At 40.8% G+C, this 17,507-nt stretch overlaps 1 protein-coding gene across 1 annotated transcript in view; it reads right to left on the bottom strand.

The window, feature by feature from the left end:
• Window positions 1-17,507, bottom strand: part of SNTG1 (syntrophin gamma 1) — a 239,301-nt gene that overhangs the window by 123,996 nt on the left and 97,798 nt on the right. Inside the window, exons 5-6 of the mRNA XM_066578979.1 lie at window positions 8,192-8,249; window positions 72-115 (exon numbers count right to left, since the gene is read on the bottom strand). Coding sequence (XP_066435076.1) covers window positions 72-115; window positions 8,192-8,249 — 102 coding nt within the window. The remainder of the gene's footprint in view (window positions 1-71; window positions 116-8,191; window positions 8,250-17,507) is intronic.

Here is a 17,507-nt window from a genome sequence, read left to right as displayed (position 1 = left end):
GACATATTCACTGTTATTGATGGCTGCCATAATGTAGAACCATTGAAAGTATAATACAAGTTATGTCTTACTTGCAAAATAGCATCTCCGATGAACAGAAGACCAGAAAGCTCAGCTGTAATGAGAGGAAAAAAATAAAAACAGATGAACAAACAACACAGGCAAATACATGAATACCATGATCTTCAATAATTGATTGATGAAAATAATAAGAAAAGCTGCGTCTTCCCCGTAGAATCAGACTTGAAAGCATTTGCCATGCTGATAATTCCAAATATAAAACAGAAACTCATTTTCCAGACTGCCAAAAGTAGAGGACCTGGGAAGAAAACATTAATCCTCTTAAGTCTCCTATGGGCAGTCGTAGGAGTCACAGACTTGGTAATTTTGGTATTTCAGAGATTGCATTTTCTTGATTAGCAATGAGAAGGATGCATCTATCTGCCACAGTGGTATAATTCAATTTGCCTTTAATTCTTCCCCAAGTAATAATTTATTTTTTCATTATCCAGTCATCACACAGAGAAAAGCTTTGGAAAGCTTTGTAATGACTCCCAGACTTTTAGAAGAACCGTGTGTACTTTGAGCATCAAGGCAAAAAAACCCACATGGAGAAATAATTTCTTAGATAAATGAAAAGGATGTGTGCTGTGGTTTATTTACATATTTGTAGATTCGCTGCTCTCCCAGCATGCTAATTCTAATCCGCCGCAATAGGTTTCTCCTTACTTCTCCCTTGCTTGCTTCACACATACAAGCTTTAACAGCATATTGTTGTGCCAAGTGGAGCATTTGGGGAATGCTAGCCAGATACCATGCAGCTAAAGTGACATACTATGAAGTAAAAGGAATAAGCATACTACTTCATGGATGGTAATCCTGAAAATTATATTCTAACTTGATTACCTCCATGTAGGGGTTTCAGCTTGCTAAGATGCATTTTACTGAATCAGTTACTACACACCACTGATATGAATGACATCTATGCCAACCTTTCAGAAATCTATACATGAATGTCCTTACAAAAGCCAAATATAAGTCTTTCACCTGAATACCACTATATTTATTGTATGTTATATAGACTTTATAGAATCTATACAATATATAAAATTATGTTGTGGGACGGATATATAGTATCTATCATGACTACGTTATTGCACATTTAGAAGAATTTTTAGCACCATCGTACCACATTTTTATAAATGTGTTCTCTTATTTGGCTTGTTGTCCAATAGGTCATCATAGCATTGAGGCTTAGCTAAGATTACTCAGGCAAAAACATTTGTGAGAACATTTTCCAAATCATTGGGCCATGTGAATATACCCCTGACCAACCGATGAACAAGCAAACACTTGTTCATCAGCTGATCAGGTCTTCTATGCAAGCATATAAATGCTCACTGGTCGGCAGCACATTCCTCTCTGTAAATGTGGACATGTGATGCTACCAGATGCTTTCTGTATGGGGAGGAATGAACGTAGTAATAATCTCGCTGAAGTAGATCATTTGCCGTTGTCAACAGTACTAATGGTGATGAGCAAATTTAAAAAAAAACTTAGTTTGCTGGTTTGGTTCAAATTAGTTCAAGCCGAACCAGAAGTTCAGCAAAACTTCTTAAGCTCCTCAGCCAATGACAGGCAGCACTCAGCCATTCACTGAATGACAGCTGAGCGCTGCCTGTGATTGGTCACAGTGTTCAGCAAATCAGAGGCAGTGCTCAGCCATTCATTGAGTTCAAGTGCTTGAAATATAAGCCTGCCTCCAAAAATAAGCCCTAGCTACACTACAGGGGGGGGAAGCAATATCCACCTAGTAGCCGGCGTTTGGGTATCTTGCGCTGGGCTGTGGCGCTGCTGCAGGCCTCTGTGTAGTCCTTTGCAGTGACAGAGCATTTCTTACTGGTAGTGGGGCTTCAATACCTTACCTCCAGCAAGCAATTGCTCTGATTTGTTCATTGAGCGCCCCATCAGCACTCTATTAACCAATCACAGCCATTCAATGATGTCATTCAATAAATGGCTGTAATTGGTTAATCAAGCGCTGGCTCTGATTGGCTGATACAGCGCTCGTTGAGCCAATCAGAGCAATTGCTTGCTGAAGGCAAGGTATTCAAGCCCTCAAGCCCCGCTACTAGGAAGAAGTGCTGTCACCGCTGACTACTAAACGTAAGCCTGCAGCAGCACCGGAGACCAGCGCAAAGCACCTGAACGCTGGCTACTAGGTGAGTATTACAAGACACCCCCTGAAAATAAGACACTGTGCCTCTTTTGGGGAAAAAGTAATATAAGATAGTGTCTTAATTTTGGGGAAACACAGTATTAACATTCAGAAAGATTGGGTATTTTTGTTAAATTCCAATATTTTTGCCATCAAGAATTTTGCTGACACCAGGATGTAAAAATGGCAGCTTTGTTTTCAAATGGTAAATCTGTGACGTGGATATGCAGGAGGACTAGTTCACAACTAGAGATGAGCGAGCATACTCGTTAAGTTGATTTACTCGAGAGAGAGCATTGCCTTTTCCGAGTAACTGCTGGCTCGTCAATGAAGACTTGGGGGGGCCGTGGAGGGCGGGGGCAGCGCGGGGCGGCGGAGGGGAGCGGGGTGGAGAGTGAGAGAGACCTCTCTCCCTCCCGATTCCCTCCGCAAGCCCCCTCTCACCTCCACGGCCCCCCTAAATCTTCAGGTACAAGCCAGCAGTTATTCGAAAAAGGCAATGCTCTCTCGAGTAAATCACCTTAACGAGTATGCTCGCTCATTTCTATTCACAACACTAAATCACTTTAATTTGTAGAATCTCTACCATAATAGTATAAATCTAGTTCCAAAAGGTTGGGATACAGGAGCCATCCCCAAAAACATGCTTCAGGCTACCCCTGTCTAGAAGACATTTCCAGTGTTTCTCAAAGGATGTAGGATAAATGGAAGCCCTGTGATTGGGAGTCTTATACCATCTGTAGAACATTTTTCTAGAGGTTTCTAAATGAGAGATGCAATGGGAAAGAGAACTTGCCATTGTAAATTATCTTTTTTCATTCATCTTCATCAATGGAGTCTCCCAGATCTCTTTTTCCCAGTGAGCTAGGCAAGTAAGTTTATCTGGTAAAGTAGCATTACAGATGGCTATGTATGCTCTCAAAATTCCCTGTTATAGCTTATTACAATTAGAAAAGATCAGCTGAAAGGGAGTTCTAAGAGAAAGGCTTGGAGTGGATAAATCTCATAATAAGATGGATTGTCCTTAGATATTTGTAAAAGTCTTTTGAGGGGATGTGGAATTTATTGACAATATCACCAAGGGCCATTAGGTGAGAGATTTCCCATATGTCCAACAATCAAGCAATACACGCATCTATCCAATTATTAATCGCAATGTCTGGAATGAGATAAGGTACCACTTGAAGTGACAGATCAGGAATTCTAAAAAGGGACAAGTGATTTAGAAATGATTGTACATTTCCATGCTGTTATACCTGCATGATCAGTTAGGCAAGCTGGAGTAGAAAAGGAGAAGCTTAAATAAGTCATCCATAAGGTAACATTAGCATGAAAAAAGTTAGAAATGAAGAACCCAATGTTTCGGAAAATCTGGGTTTTTCCAATGTCTGGCTAAATCAATAGCATGATAGTAGTGTGAAATTTGGGGAAGCCCTAGACCCCCTTTATATATGGGCAAATAGAGTAGGTTAGATTTTTTTGTAGTGTACGGAGGTATGACATGGGTACCAGAATGGGCAGGTTTCTAAATAAATAAGTAATTTTACAGATTATCATCATCTTGATCAATGCTATTCTACCAATCCAGAAAGCTGCAAATTTAAGGAAGCAGACAAGATCTTGTTCAATGGTTCGGAGCAGGGAAGTATATTTATTGCAAAACCAAGTTCATGAAGGGAAAGACAAATTGATTCTCGAATATTGTAAATATTCAGAGACCCACGTAAAGGAGACTTTTGTTTTTATAATGCATGCTGTACGTGTTGTGAGACATTTATGAGTAAAATTTAGGATTTAGTGATATTTAGTTTATAATAGGATACAGAACTAAATTTGTTAAGAATTTTTTAAAACTGTAGAGAGAGAAGATTCTGGATTAGATAATGCAATGATAACATCATCTGCAAACAGATCTGTTTTATGCTCTTGCTTCCCTTTCTTAAAAATTCCTGTCACCTCCACAGAGTTCCTGAATCAAATCCTTTAACGCCACAGGGCATAACTATATGTTCTGGCTGTGGGGTACTTAGTGCAACAGGACATGCAATTACGCACTGAGGATAGCGTGAGATCAGAGGAGATCCCGCACTATCTGGCATCGGCAGTCGGATGTCAGCCTCCCCCTGCAACAGCAATGCTGCATCGGGACAGGGACCCCCACTGCTAACCCCTTACAGATAGATCGCAGCATGTAAAGGGTTCACAGAGGGACAGTGCTCCCTTTTTGACATCATTAGACTCTCGTGATGTAGATCGCGGAGAACCCAATTGGTTGCCATTGCAACAGGATGACGGTGTCTTGCATTGCCAGTGCCCATGATTGCTATAACAAGCAATAAGGCATTGTAGGACAGAAGTCCTGCAATACTTTATCATAGGGATCATTGTTGTTATTGTACAAGTCCCCCACGGGAACACAAATGGTGTAAAACAAAGATGAAAACAGTGTCAAAATAAAAAAAAATGTTAAAAAAAAAAATCAATTTTTTTTTAGCTTTTTTCCCTATTAGTGTAATTTTTTTTAAAATTAAAACCCCACTTATTTACAAAGGGTAGGCAAGCGGCGGATGGCACAAGAAGGACTTTAAACCTGGATTGCAGCTATGGGGTCGAGTTGATGCCTCCTCCTCGCCCTGGATACAGAGAAGGCGTTCAATAGACAGCACTGGGGATTTGCATTTGCTACCCTTCAAAAGTTTGGAATAGGAGAGAAATTCCTACTGGCGATTCCGGTCCTATACTCTACACCATCCCCCAGAGTTCTAGTTAATGGAGCCTTATCCACATCCTTCTGAATAACAAATGGAACTCATCAAGGGTGTCCCCTTTCCCCATTATTGTTTAGAATAATTATAGAACAATTAGTGGAATTGATTAGAATGACTCCAGAGATCAAGGGTGTCCCTTCCGGGTTTAGGTAACACAAAGTTGGACTTTGTGCTGACAATGTGCTTCTTTCTTTGACTGACCCCTCAACTCTCTGAGAGAGGTTAAAAAGAGTATCAGGATATTTAGCAAAGCTTCATATTATGATCTAAATGTAGATAAATTGCAAATACTGGGGATCAACATTGACACAACGCTGAAAGCAGACATTCAGAGAGAATTGTCCTATTAATGGCGGCTCGAAGTTCCATATCTAGGCATAAAATTATGCTAACGAATATCATTCCTGCTAACCCAAGTCCCCTACTTGCCTCTACTGAGAAAAATGAAACCTTCTTGGTTTGGTAGAGTGGCATTATATAAGATGTTAATATTACCAAGAATCTTATATTTTTTCATACTTTAATCTATCCAATTCGACAAACTATTATAGCAGGATTTCAAAAGGAACTAATGTACTTCATATGGAACAATAAAAGGCCTAGAGTGGCAGCCCTAACTTTGTATCTACACCAAAAACAGGGAAGTCTGGGAGTCCCAAATCTTTTCTCATATTACCAATCAATTATCATGAACCAATCCTCTTTATGGCTGAGTGACTCCCAGACATCAACATGGGGCCCTATGGAGAAGCACTTCAATGGTAATAGATCTTGGACTCCCTTCTTAAAGCCTCAATGACTGATATTCTCTATCCGCAACTATATCCATCCTTAAATATACAAAACTTGTCACCCCTATGCCACACCTTCCTGGACAGTGTGGTGTCTCTCTTCTCCAAATGTCTCACTGCACAAACCTCCCTCACTAGGACATTTTACAATGTTAATTCTGGTGACATGGTAGATGCGAAAAGGGTCCACCTGTTAAACTGGGAAACAGACTTGAAGAAGTTTTCTACTTCTCTATAGCTGAAGTCCTTTGAATGGGCTAATAAGTCTACATTGCCAGCGACTCTTTTACAAACGCATTACAAAGTTTTAACCAGGTGGTTTTATAACCCCTTCAAACTGGCAAGAAGCTTCCCCACAATGAGCAGAGACTGCTGGAGAAACTGTGATCAGGAAGCTACTAAAAATGAGCGAGCACGCTCGTTTAAGGCTGATGCTCGAGTGAGCATCAATCTTCTCGAGTAACTGATTACTCATCCGAGCAAATGCAGGGGGCGGCGGGGAGAGTGAGAGAGATCACTCGCATTTGCCCAGACGAGTAATCAGTTACTCGAGAAGACCGATGCTCGCTCGAGCATCAGCCTTAAACGAGCGTGCTCGCTCATCTCTGGAAGCTACACTATACTAAATTCTCTGGGATTGTCCTCGAATTCAGATTTTCTTGAGAGAGAGGTTTTGATACATTCAAAATATAACAGGCACTTCCCTGGCCAGTAGCCCGCATCTGGCTCTGTTGCATTTGGAGTGCGATTCTATATCCCCCAATATTATCCAAAATGGATTTGTCATTTCTTACTAGCAACAAAACGTAGAACTAGAAAGTGGAGGTCATGCTTTCCTCCTTGTATAAAAGATTTACTTGACATGGTGGGCTGATCACTATACATATGAAAAAATATATGCTAGATCCAACAACAGCCTTGATAGATTTAATATTATGTGGAATTATTGGCAGCAATTTACGTTAATGTGTTAAGGTAATGTTATTTGTTGGTATAATTTTGATTAAATTGATATTTTGTAATCTAATTTGTATAATCCAGAATTAACAAAACATATTTTAGTGTAATTGATTAGCAGAGTTCGTATTACTATGCATATGCTTTATAAATACCGAATGCCTTCATTTTATTTTCTGTGATTATGTACATTTCACTCTGTACACAACAATGTAATGTGTAAAGCTTTCTTTTTGTAATACATAAATTTCCTTTTTTATTCTTTAAAAGCAATAAAAAAGTACTTGTTAAAAAAAAATAAAAATAAGGACCCAATTTAAATCCCATTCTGTCTGGCACTGAACTATTTGTTTTTGGACCTAAACTATGAAGGTACTTAAACAAACTAATTTCTATTACCCCCCATCACTGGTGTCTTAGGTGGTTTATGTAAAATTATGCAGTGCTTGTAATTTTTTTTTAAGTATTCTTGATGGCTTTATGCATATCGGATATGATTTAATGGGCTGCAAGAGAACAAGTATAAATTTGTTTAAACCCAAGAGCTACAAGTAGTTAAAGTATGGCACTGCCTAATGTCACTTAGAACAGAAGATAAGCAAGTCTTCTGAGAAAGGTAATTTGTAATTCAGATGGATAAAGCTTTAAAATAATTACCATCACACTGGTTAAGGAAGTTGTAACTCCAACTGTGTGCATGCATTAATGTATAAAAATCTAAGAGTCTAATCCTATGTATTTATGGCTCTTGTAAGCATTTTGGCAAATTCAAAGATTTCTCTAACCACAGAATTGCTAACAAACAGAAATAAAAAATCATTAGGAGAATTTCATTGGTTTAAAGGGAATGTGTTGTCATAAGCAAAAATGACTTGGATAAATCAAGTTTTAATGTTAAGGTTAAACACATTTTTTAAGTGAAGAAAAAATAAACAATACTTTGGGTATGTGGCACGACCTCCAGGCATAATGGCATTACATGAGATTGGTATTGCCAACCATCTTTATTTATTGCTTAATCCCAGCATGTATACCCGTTTCGGGGTGAATGAACCACTTCCTCAGTACTCGCTGGGGATACATGTCTGGAAGCTGACTTTGTATCCTGAAGGGAAGATTAGGCAATCCTAAAATGGAAAATGTTTCACTATCCAATTTTAATTAGTCAAATCCTCCCTAAAACACATAGAAAAAAATATGTAGGTAATACTTTCCCTTTAAGTTTATACTCAGATTTTATTATCATTATCACCTCTTATGGTATAACTTTTTAGAGTTTGACCAATCTTTTGTAAATAGATTCTTTTAAAACTAAGGATACAACATGGAAATTATGTACTGTAACTCATTGCACAGTTTTCAGAAAATGTTTAGAATTGTGAAATGTGCCCTTTAATTATTGTAGCATTTACAAGCATTGCATGAATGTGTAACATAAGTATATTAAGCTACTGTACCTCTTTGTTCTTTGGATATCTTCGATATAACAACTGGAATATTATGTTCAGATCCTCCCTAAAACACATAGAAATTGTATCTACTTAGTGAAAAAACTAAAAAGTGAACACAAGAAATATAATAACTGGATAAATCTGGAATGTATCATAATTAGAGATGAGTGAGCGTACTCGGAAAAGAACTACTCGCTCGAGTAATTTGCTTTTTCCAAGTATCGCTGTGCTCGTCCCTGAAGATTCGGGTGCCGGCACGGAGCGGGGAGCTGCAGGGGAGAGCGGGGAGGAACGGAGGGGAGATCTTTCTCTCCCTCTCTCCCGCCCGCTCTCCCCTGCTCCCCGCTGCGACTCACCTGTCAGCCGCAGCGGCACCCGAATCTTCAGGGACGAGCACAGCGATACTCGGATAAAGCAAATTACTCGAGCGAGTAGTTCTTTTCCGAGTACGCTCGCTCATCTCTAATCATAATAATGCAAACGGTAGATACAATATATGATTCTCAAATTATATCAACATACAGTATCAAGTTATAAAACCCTGAAAAGTATCATAAAGTTTCCACACGGATACATACCTAAAGTTACCATTTACAACCTTCCCTTTGTACCTTGTAAATTAGAAGGGTGTTACAATTTGATGATTTATCCCTCACATATGCTGTGATTCAGAACTGGGGCTGCCTTTATATTTTTATTATTTTATATTATTGCATTGTTTTTATTTTCATGAACCCCTATAGCAGTTTCATGGGCATTTTCTATAGCATGTGCATTCCTTGCACAGGAAAACTGACGCATGCGTAGTACCAGTGTAAGGCTAAATCAGAGCATTGCCAGCTCACTTCGCAAACTGGTCTACTTGCATTACAAAAATAATTTTTAATTGACTTTAGTGTGTAAGGTGACCTAATTTAGTTTTCAAAAAGATTTCTTTGAACTAGAAGGAATGGCATAGAGGCAGCGGTAAACTTGAACTTGCTTTTAATTATGCTCTGAAGAAGCACAGATATATGAGGATTACACCTATGGTGAGGCACACATACATACTTGTATTGGTTCTCTCTGACAAGCAAAACCTGAACAAGGTTTTAGGCGTTAACAAACACTATGGTGATGGTGATATTTTCCCTCTTTTAGTCCAATAGCAGCTAGTTACAATTAATAGCGGTTATACAAGTCCCTTATAGCACAAATATATTTGTATACTAGCCCGGGTACCCGATACAAAACGTGTGCAATACAAAACGTGACATTTTAAGTAAGAAGAAAGGATATCACAACGAACGCATAAATATGTCAAATGACACCTATGCTGATTAATGCTGTGTTAATGTATTAACTTAAAATAGACAAATTCAATGATCCTTGCGTTGATTCTCGAGTTGGCTGTTAGTTTGCTCTGGCGTCTCAGCTATTCGAGTGGCCGCTTGTCGAGTGCGTTGATTCTCGAGTCGGCTGTTAGTTTGCTGTGGCGCTGCAGCTACTCGAGCAGCTATTACTTTAAGTATGTCTGTGGTCCTTCTGCCCAAACAGGTCCTTCGTTTGCTTGGCATCTTATATCTAAAGCAGAAAATCTGTTTGTTTGTGTTGTATACAAATCCCTAGTTCTGGTCCGATTTCAGTAAAATTTGAGTAAAATTTGTCATTTTTTGTTGCCAACAGCAACCAAATATAGTTCAGCCTTCATTTGTTATTCTGCTGAGGTAAAATGAAACCTTTGCCATGATTGGTTGCTATATATTATTCTGCTTAGGTAAAATAAAAGCTGTGCTTTGATTGGTTGCTACGGGCAACAATTTTCAATGCTCAGTGCTGAGATAAAATGAAAGCTGTTCTGTGGTTGATTGCTATGGACAACAGTATTTAATACTTTAGTGCTGAGGTAAAACTAAAGCTGCTCCATGATTAGAAAAGATAAAATAGGCAAATGATTGGTGGCTCCACCAGGGTCAGACTGGGGCTAAAAAGCAGTCCTGAAACACAAATTTTCATTACTCAGTCTGACTCTTCTAGTGGGAAATACTTGTTGGAAATAACCAGGAATACTAAATAGAGTACGTAGAATCCATTGGGGAAAGCACATTTGCTGCATTAAATTTCAAGCAAAGGCAAAAAAATGCAAATAAGGTTGCCAAGACAACAACATTTCTGCATTTGTTTTAGCCTATAACCCTCTCCGGGTTGAGATTATACTGTGTGCAAAATTTCATGTCAATTGGTAGTACAGTTCGTGCGTGATGCTCCAACAAACAGACAGACATTAATAAATACATAGAATATAAGAATCACTCCCTTAAAGGGGTTGTACCAAGATTACAAGTTATCCCCTAGGATAAGAGACAACTTGCTAATCGGTGGGAGTCTCCCCACTGAGACTCCCGACCACATTTAAAATTAGATGCCCTATGTCTCTCTCTGCCCGTCATTGCAAGGATCGCTTCTGCCCTCACAGTGACATCAGAATCAATGAAGCACTAGTTGAGCATGCACTGTCAACACTCCATTCATTTCAATGGAGCTGATGGAAATACCCAAGTGCTAGCTGCTTGGGTATCTCGGCAATTCCATTGAAAGTGAATAGAGCACCAACACCTCATTTAGTCTTTTCCTTGCTGCAGGGGTGCAGTAAACCTGCAGTGAGAAAGACAGGGAGATGGGGCCCCTGTACTCAAGGTCAGTGGGGGATTCAGTGGTGGATCCCCACTGATCTGCAAGTTATCTCCTATCCTGTGGATAAGGGAAAACTTGTAATCTTGGTTCAACCTCTTTAAGTCTTGTGCCGAAGTTTCATTCTCCACCTAGTGAATCCAGTTTCTCTTAGAACCACTCCCACTGAAACTCCTGATGCAAACTCAGCTATGCTCAGCAACAAGGGGCTTTCCTTCTACTACAGGACATTCATGACTACAATCAGCATGCCAAGTGCTGCCCCTTTCTAAACTGCATAACACTATGCCTCAGTTATGGCACCATACTATATGTTTGTATACATTATTAGCATCCCTAGTACAAGGTTATGTAGGTTGCTACCAATAACATGGCAATTGGGCCACTTCTACTAACCGCTATGCCATTGGATGCTAGAGAAAAGTACTGCTAATGGCAATATATATTACACAGTGAAATAAATGGCAGGCAAAAGGAATATTAGATAAAGCCAGACATCATAGCGGGTGCCCCTTACTTGGGACTGCTTAGGTGCTGGGCTGAAAGTCAGGCTCACTTGATAAAGTTGTTGAGATGACACAATCCCTTAAACCTTTTTATTTCAGTTTCAACCTAATATTTATAGAATTATCATTGTTAAAATATACCCAATTATTTCCCTTTAAAGGGGTTGTCCCGAGGCAGCAAGTGGGTCTATACACTTCTGTATGGCCATAATAATGCACTTTGTAATGTACATTGTGCATTAATTATGAGCCATACAGAAGTTATAAAAAGTTTTTTACTTACCTGCTCCGTTGCTAGCGTCCTCGTTCCCATGGAGCCGACTAATTTTTGGCCTCCGATGGCCAAATTAGCTGCGCTTGCGCAGTCCGGGTCTTCAGCAGTCTTCTATGGAGCCGCTCGTGCCAGAGAGCGGCTCCGTGTAGCTCCGCCCCGTCACGTGCCGATTCCAGCCAATCAGGAGGCTGGAATCGGCAGTGGACCGCACAGAAGAGCTGCGGTCCACGAAGGTAGAAGATCCCGGCGGCCATCTTCAGCGGTAAGTATTGAAGTCACCGGACCGCCGGGATTCAGGTAAGCGCTGTGCGGGTGGTTTTTTTAACCCCTGCATCGGGGTTGTCTCGCGCCGAACGGGGGGGGGGTTTAAAAAAAAAAAAACCCGTTTCGGCGCGGGACATCTCCTTTAAGTAAGGATATTATTTTACGTTTCTAGACAAGATAATAATAGGGGGAAAAGATTAAAAAAAATATGTACTGTAACTTCAAATTGTCTACAACAGGCGGCAAATGCTTCATTGCTTTTTAGGCAGTCAGAGCTAAGATTTAAATTCTCAAGAGCATGATTTAAAGAAATGCAATGATAGAAAAGTAATGATGTACAAGTACAAAGCGATAAAGTGATAAGAAAACTGACCACGCAGAAACAGTCTGGATAACAAAATAAATAAGCTGGCTGACAGTGTAGTATCAACTAATTAATAAGTGAAACAGTGACAGTAGGTCAAATAGAGCCTATAAGTAAAGAAGTGTAATGACAACTGTATTGGTAATTAAGTAATAAACAGATGCACTGTCATAGTTGAGACACTTTGACAAAGATTGAATATAAAAGGCTGTCTCAAAATTGGGGAAAGAAGGAAGATGGAACAATACCTCTGTAGTGCCACCTATTGGAGGGCAGCCTTCCTGCAAATCAATGTCTGACCCTTTATACGGGTCATTGAAACAATGATTGGGAATTGAGAGCCAAGGCAGAATACATTACATACAGATGTTTCGCCCCTCATCAGTGTGCAGTAGGATTCTGGCTTGAGCAGTGAGAGGCCTATGACGAGAGTCAGGAGGGATATCATCACTCCTTAAGGAGAGCACCTAGAAGGTGAGTGAGGAAACTTATAAGGCCATTCATACGCCTCTAAAAATTTATGCAAATAAGATAGATGGAAAATACAACGACAGCGCCACCTATTGGATGGCAGCATTCCTGCAAATCAATGTCCGACCCTTTATACAGGTCTTTGGAACCAACCATATAGAATAAAAATGGTTTGTCAGACAGGGATTCAATTTTGCATACAAGCTGTGGTGGAAGGCCATGTTAGGCCATGGGATCTGTTATAATAATAAAAATCATTAACCCCACGAGCGCAGTCAGCTGTCTTTTCCCCATTTCAAGTAATTTCTCAAGCACCTTAAGAGGTGCTTTGCTTGCTGAACACTGCAGCTCTCCGTCGCTCCACGGATCAGGGAGTTAAAGATTCCATTCAAAGCCGTCCTGGACATCGGTGCCGGCAGGGTCTATCTGACAGATTTTCCCTGCTAGGCACCAGGTGAGTGCAAAGATGTTTATTAATGCACTGCTCTGAAAATCCTTTTTCCTTAATCTTCTGATAACTTGGCGCACCCCTCATTTCTATCTATCTCTCTTCCGTAGTGTTAGCTATCCCTCCTAGCTTTGCGTTGCTGGCAAATTTGAACAGTTTCCCATCAATTCCCTCCTCCAGATCATTTATAAAAATATTGAACAACACTGGTCCTAGGACAGAGCTTTGTGGTACCCCACTTGATACATTCTTCCACTTGAATGTGCAGCCATTTATGACCACTCTTTGAGTATAAACACTCAGCCAGATGTGAATCCACCTAACAGTTGCCTTGTCAATCCCATATTTGGTAATTTTTTCAATAAATATAGTATGAGATATTTTGTCAAATGGTTTACTAAAAAGTCAAGATAAAATATATCCAGCGCATTTCCCTGATCAACCCAGTCGGTGATTCCACTATAGAAGGAAATTAGATTAGTCTTGCATTACTTGTTTGCTACAAACCCATGCTGCCTCTGGTTATTTACTCAATTTTTATCCAAGTACTTGCATACATGCTGTTTATAATTAGTTCAAAGATCTTTCCTGGTATAGAAGTTAGACTCACAGGCCTGTAGTTTCCTGGATCTACCTTCTTCCCTTTTTTGAAGATAGGGACAACATTTGTCCTTTTCCAATCTTCTGAGACTTTTCCTGTTCTCCAGGAATTTTTAAAGATTATGGCGAGTGGTTCACCAATTACCTCTGCTGCTTCCTTTAGTATCCTAGGATGTATTTCATCTGGACCTTGAGATTTGAGGACATTTAAGTTAGCTAAGTGTTCCCTCACCATTACTCTGCTTATAGATAGCCTGCATTTTTTTATTCCCCCAATAGCACAGGGACGATCAGTTGATGTTCCATCTACTTTCTGAAAGAAAACCGATACAAAATAGGAATTTAAAAGTTCGGCCTTCTCAACATCATTCTTATCCAATTTCCCATTTTCATCTTTTAAGCATCCAATAGCATCTGCGATTTTTCTTTTGCTTTTGACATATCCCCCAAATCCATTTTTATTGCTTTTTGCCTCTGTTTCAAGCCTTAATTCATTAGTAGCTTTAGCTTTTCTGACACTTGCCCTACAGTTTCTGAAGACGCATTATATTCTTCTTTAGATACCCCCCCCCCCCTCTTTCCAACATACCTATTGTGGCCCTAAAAAAATTCTACTTTCCTTCTGATTTTTTTTGTCTTTATTCCTTCTTTCTACTTCCAATAGCGAGGTTCTCAAATGTATTAATTAGCTGTATATTTTTACCTGGGCTCTCACTTCCCTTCCCATATTGTTCTAGTTTAAAGCTCTCCTAATAAGTGAAGCAAGATGCCCACCATATATATGCTTACCTGTTTTTGTAAGGTGCAACCTGTCTCTAGTAAGCAGTCCATCACATAGGTAATTCACTCCATGGTCTAGAAATCCAAATCTTTGCTGACCTCTAGAATCCTGTTCCATCTTCTTATTCCATTGCCATCCACTGGGAGGATGGATGAGAAGACTACCTGTGCTCCTAGTTCCTTCACCTTCTTTCCGAGGTCATCAAAGTCTCTGAAGATAGTTGCAAGATCCTTTTTTACAGTGTCCACTCACTGCGGCCCTCTCTCACTGCTCCAGGCTCTCAGCTACCTTTAGTAGCCAGGAGCAAGGAGATTTTAAATTTCCCGGGCCCTCCCCAGCTTTTATGCTTGCGTCCACCATTTTGCCAACAGGCGCATGGACTGAAGTTGGGGAAAGGTCCACAAGAAAAGATCCTGTTGGGGAACATTGCCGGAGGCCTTTGTTAAGTAATTTCACCTCCACTCATGGTTCCGATTCATGAAGGGAGGTGAAATTTTAACTTTCTTTTACTTTTACGTGATCGCCGTTATCCATTGGATAGCGGCGATTAAGTGACTAGGGACCGCGTACTGCAGCACCCTGTGAAATCTACAGGCTCTTTACTACATTTCATAGCCAGGAGAAGGGAGAATTTTAATTACCCGGGCAATCCGTGGCTTTTGCGCATGCGTCTGCCATGTTGGCGATGGGCATGTGTGCAGAAGCCAGTGTAAGGTCCGCAGATAAATCCAGGGGCCTTAGATATGTAATTTTCTTCCTCCCTCATGGATACGATCCATGAGGGGAGATGAGAAACTTTTTTTTTACCTTTTTGTTTTACTTTACATGATCACGGTTATCCATACAGTGGTCTCCAGTGATATCGCTCTGCTCCCGGCTATTTATGCTGGCCAGAAGTGAAGGGATTTTAAATTTCCTGGGCACGAGCCCGACGTAAGGCCCTGGAAGCAAGACGTAAGGTCCTGGAAGTACCAGATCGCAGCAGGACATCGCAGAGGACAGAAGTAAGTATTTTTACCTCCCCTCATGGATCCAATCCATGAGGGGAGGTGAAACTTTAACTTTATTTTACTTTTTAATTTTTCCATGATCACCGCTATCCATTGGTCCTCGGTGACATCTCCTGCTTCCCGGCTACCTTCAGTACCTTCTTTCGGACCTGATCATTGTGGGACATCGCAGAGGATGAGGGTGAGTAGTTTCAGCTGCCCTCATGGATCCGATCCATGAGGGGAGCTGAATCTTTAAACTTTTTCACTTTTTATTTACTTTAGTGCGATCTGTGCTAATCGAGCCAAATGCATGACCGCGGGACTTCCTGTGGTCCCCTATAACAAGCTCCAGGTTATTGGCTACCTCCGGGAGCCGACAGCATGGAGCTGTCATGTCCTCAGCCCACGTGGCTTTAATCCTTAGGGGAAGCATATTTATATGTCCCTGAGGATTGAAGCCCACTTAGCTTGGACATCAGAAGGCAATTCGGCCGTAATTAAGTTAAACTAAAATAAATCGCTCAAACGAAAAGTGCATGATGCCTGTGTTTAAATGTAACGATTAGCGCTCATATTTTGGCCGTTTTTAGTAATTTTGAGCAATAATTGGTGCATATAAAAGGGCCTTCTGCCCGCTTCCTCCACGGCTTGCATTCAAAATTGGATCACCGTCACCAAACTGTTTTCATTGTATATGGCTGTTTCCACACTTTTGAAACACCCATATAATAGAAATTGGATTGAGGTAATTTAAATGAAACATGACACATAGTGATCATCTTCAGCTGTTTCAATTTTAGCGGAACGATAGGGAAGAGATTCTAAGCTGTAATTATCAAGCAACACACTCTCTGCTAAAGCTCAATTTTTCACAAAAACTCTCATTTACGCATATAAAATAAAACCTATTTCCATGCACACCTCTTTTTTTATACTTATTTTTATGCCATCACCAAGCTTGAATCCTCTTGACCTTGCCCAGTAAGAGGAGCCATCATTCATAATTTTTTCTGACTGCATGGTAAAGCTTTCCTATTCTCTCCTAGAATCCCATTTGCATTATTGTCTGTGATTACTACAGTTGAGTCTGTTGGGAAACCACACTCTGTATAAAACACAATTCAGCATAAAAAATGTAGGCATTACATTAATACTAGAGATGAGCGAGCACCAAAATGCTCGGGTGCTCGTTATTCGGGACGAACTTTTCGCGATGCTCGAGTGTTCGTTTCGAGTAACGAACCCCATTGAAGTCAATGGGCGACCCGAGCATTTTTGTATTTCGCCGATGCTCGCTAAGGTTTCCTTGTGTGAAAATCTGGGCAATTCAAGAAAGTGATGGGAACGACACAGCAACGGATAGGGCAGGCGAGGGGCTACATGTTGGGCTGCATCTCAAGTTCACAGGTCCCACTATTAAGCCACAATAGCGGCAAGAGTGGGGCCCCCCCTCCCAAAAACTTTTACTTCTGAAAAGCCCTCATTAGCATGGCATACCTTAGCTAAGCACCACACTACCTCCAACAAAGCACAATCACTGCCTGCATGACACTCCACTGCCACTTCTCCTGGGTTACATGCTGCCCAACCGCCCCCCCTCCCCCCCACAGCGCACACCAAAGTGTCCCTGCGCAGCCTTCAGCTGCCCTAATGCCTCACCACCCTCATGTCTATTTAGAAGTGCGTCTGCCATGAGGAGGAACCGCAGGCACACACTGCAGAGGGGTTGGCACGGCTAGGCAGCGACCCTCTTTAAAAGGGGCGGGGCGATAGCCCACAATGCTGTACAGAAGCAATGAGAAATAGAATCCTGTGCCACCGCCATCAGGAGCTGCACACGTGGGCATAGCAATGGGGAACCTATGTGCCACACACTATTCATTCTGTCAAGGTGTCTCTGCATGCCCCAGTCAGACCGGGCTTTTTAATTCATAGACACAGGCAGGTACAAC

The sequence above is a fragment of the Eleutherodactylus coqui genome, chromosome 9 (assembly GCF_035609145.1).
Source record: "Eleutherodactylus coqui strain aEleCoq1 chromosome 9, aEleCoq1.hap1, whole genome shotgun sequence".
NCBI lineage: Eukaryota > Metazoa > Chordata > Amphibia > Anura > Eleutherodactylidae > Eleutherodactylus > Eleutherodactylus coqui.
Note: the sequence above shows the minus strand (reverse complement) of the source record. Positions and strands in the feature narration are given on the sequence as shown.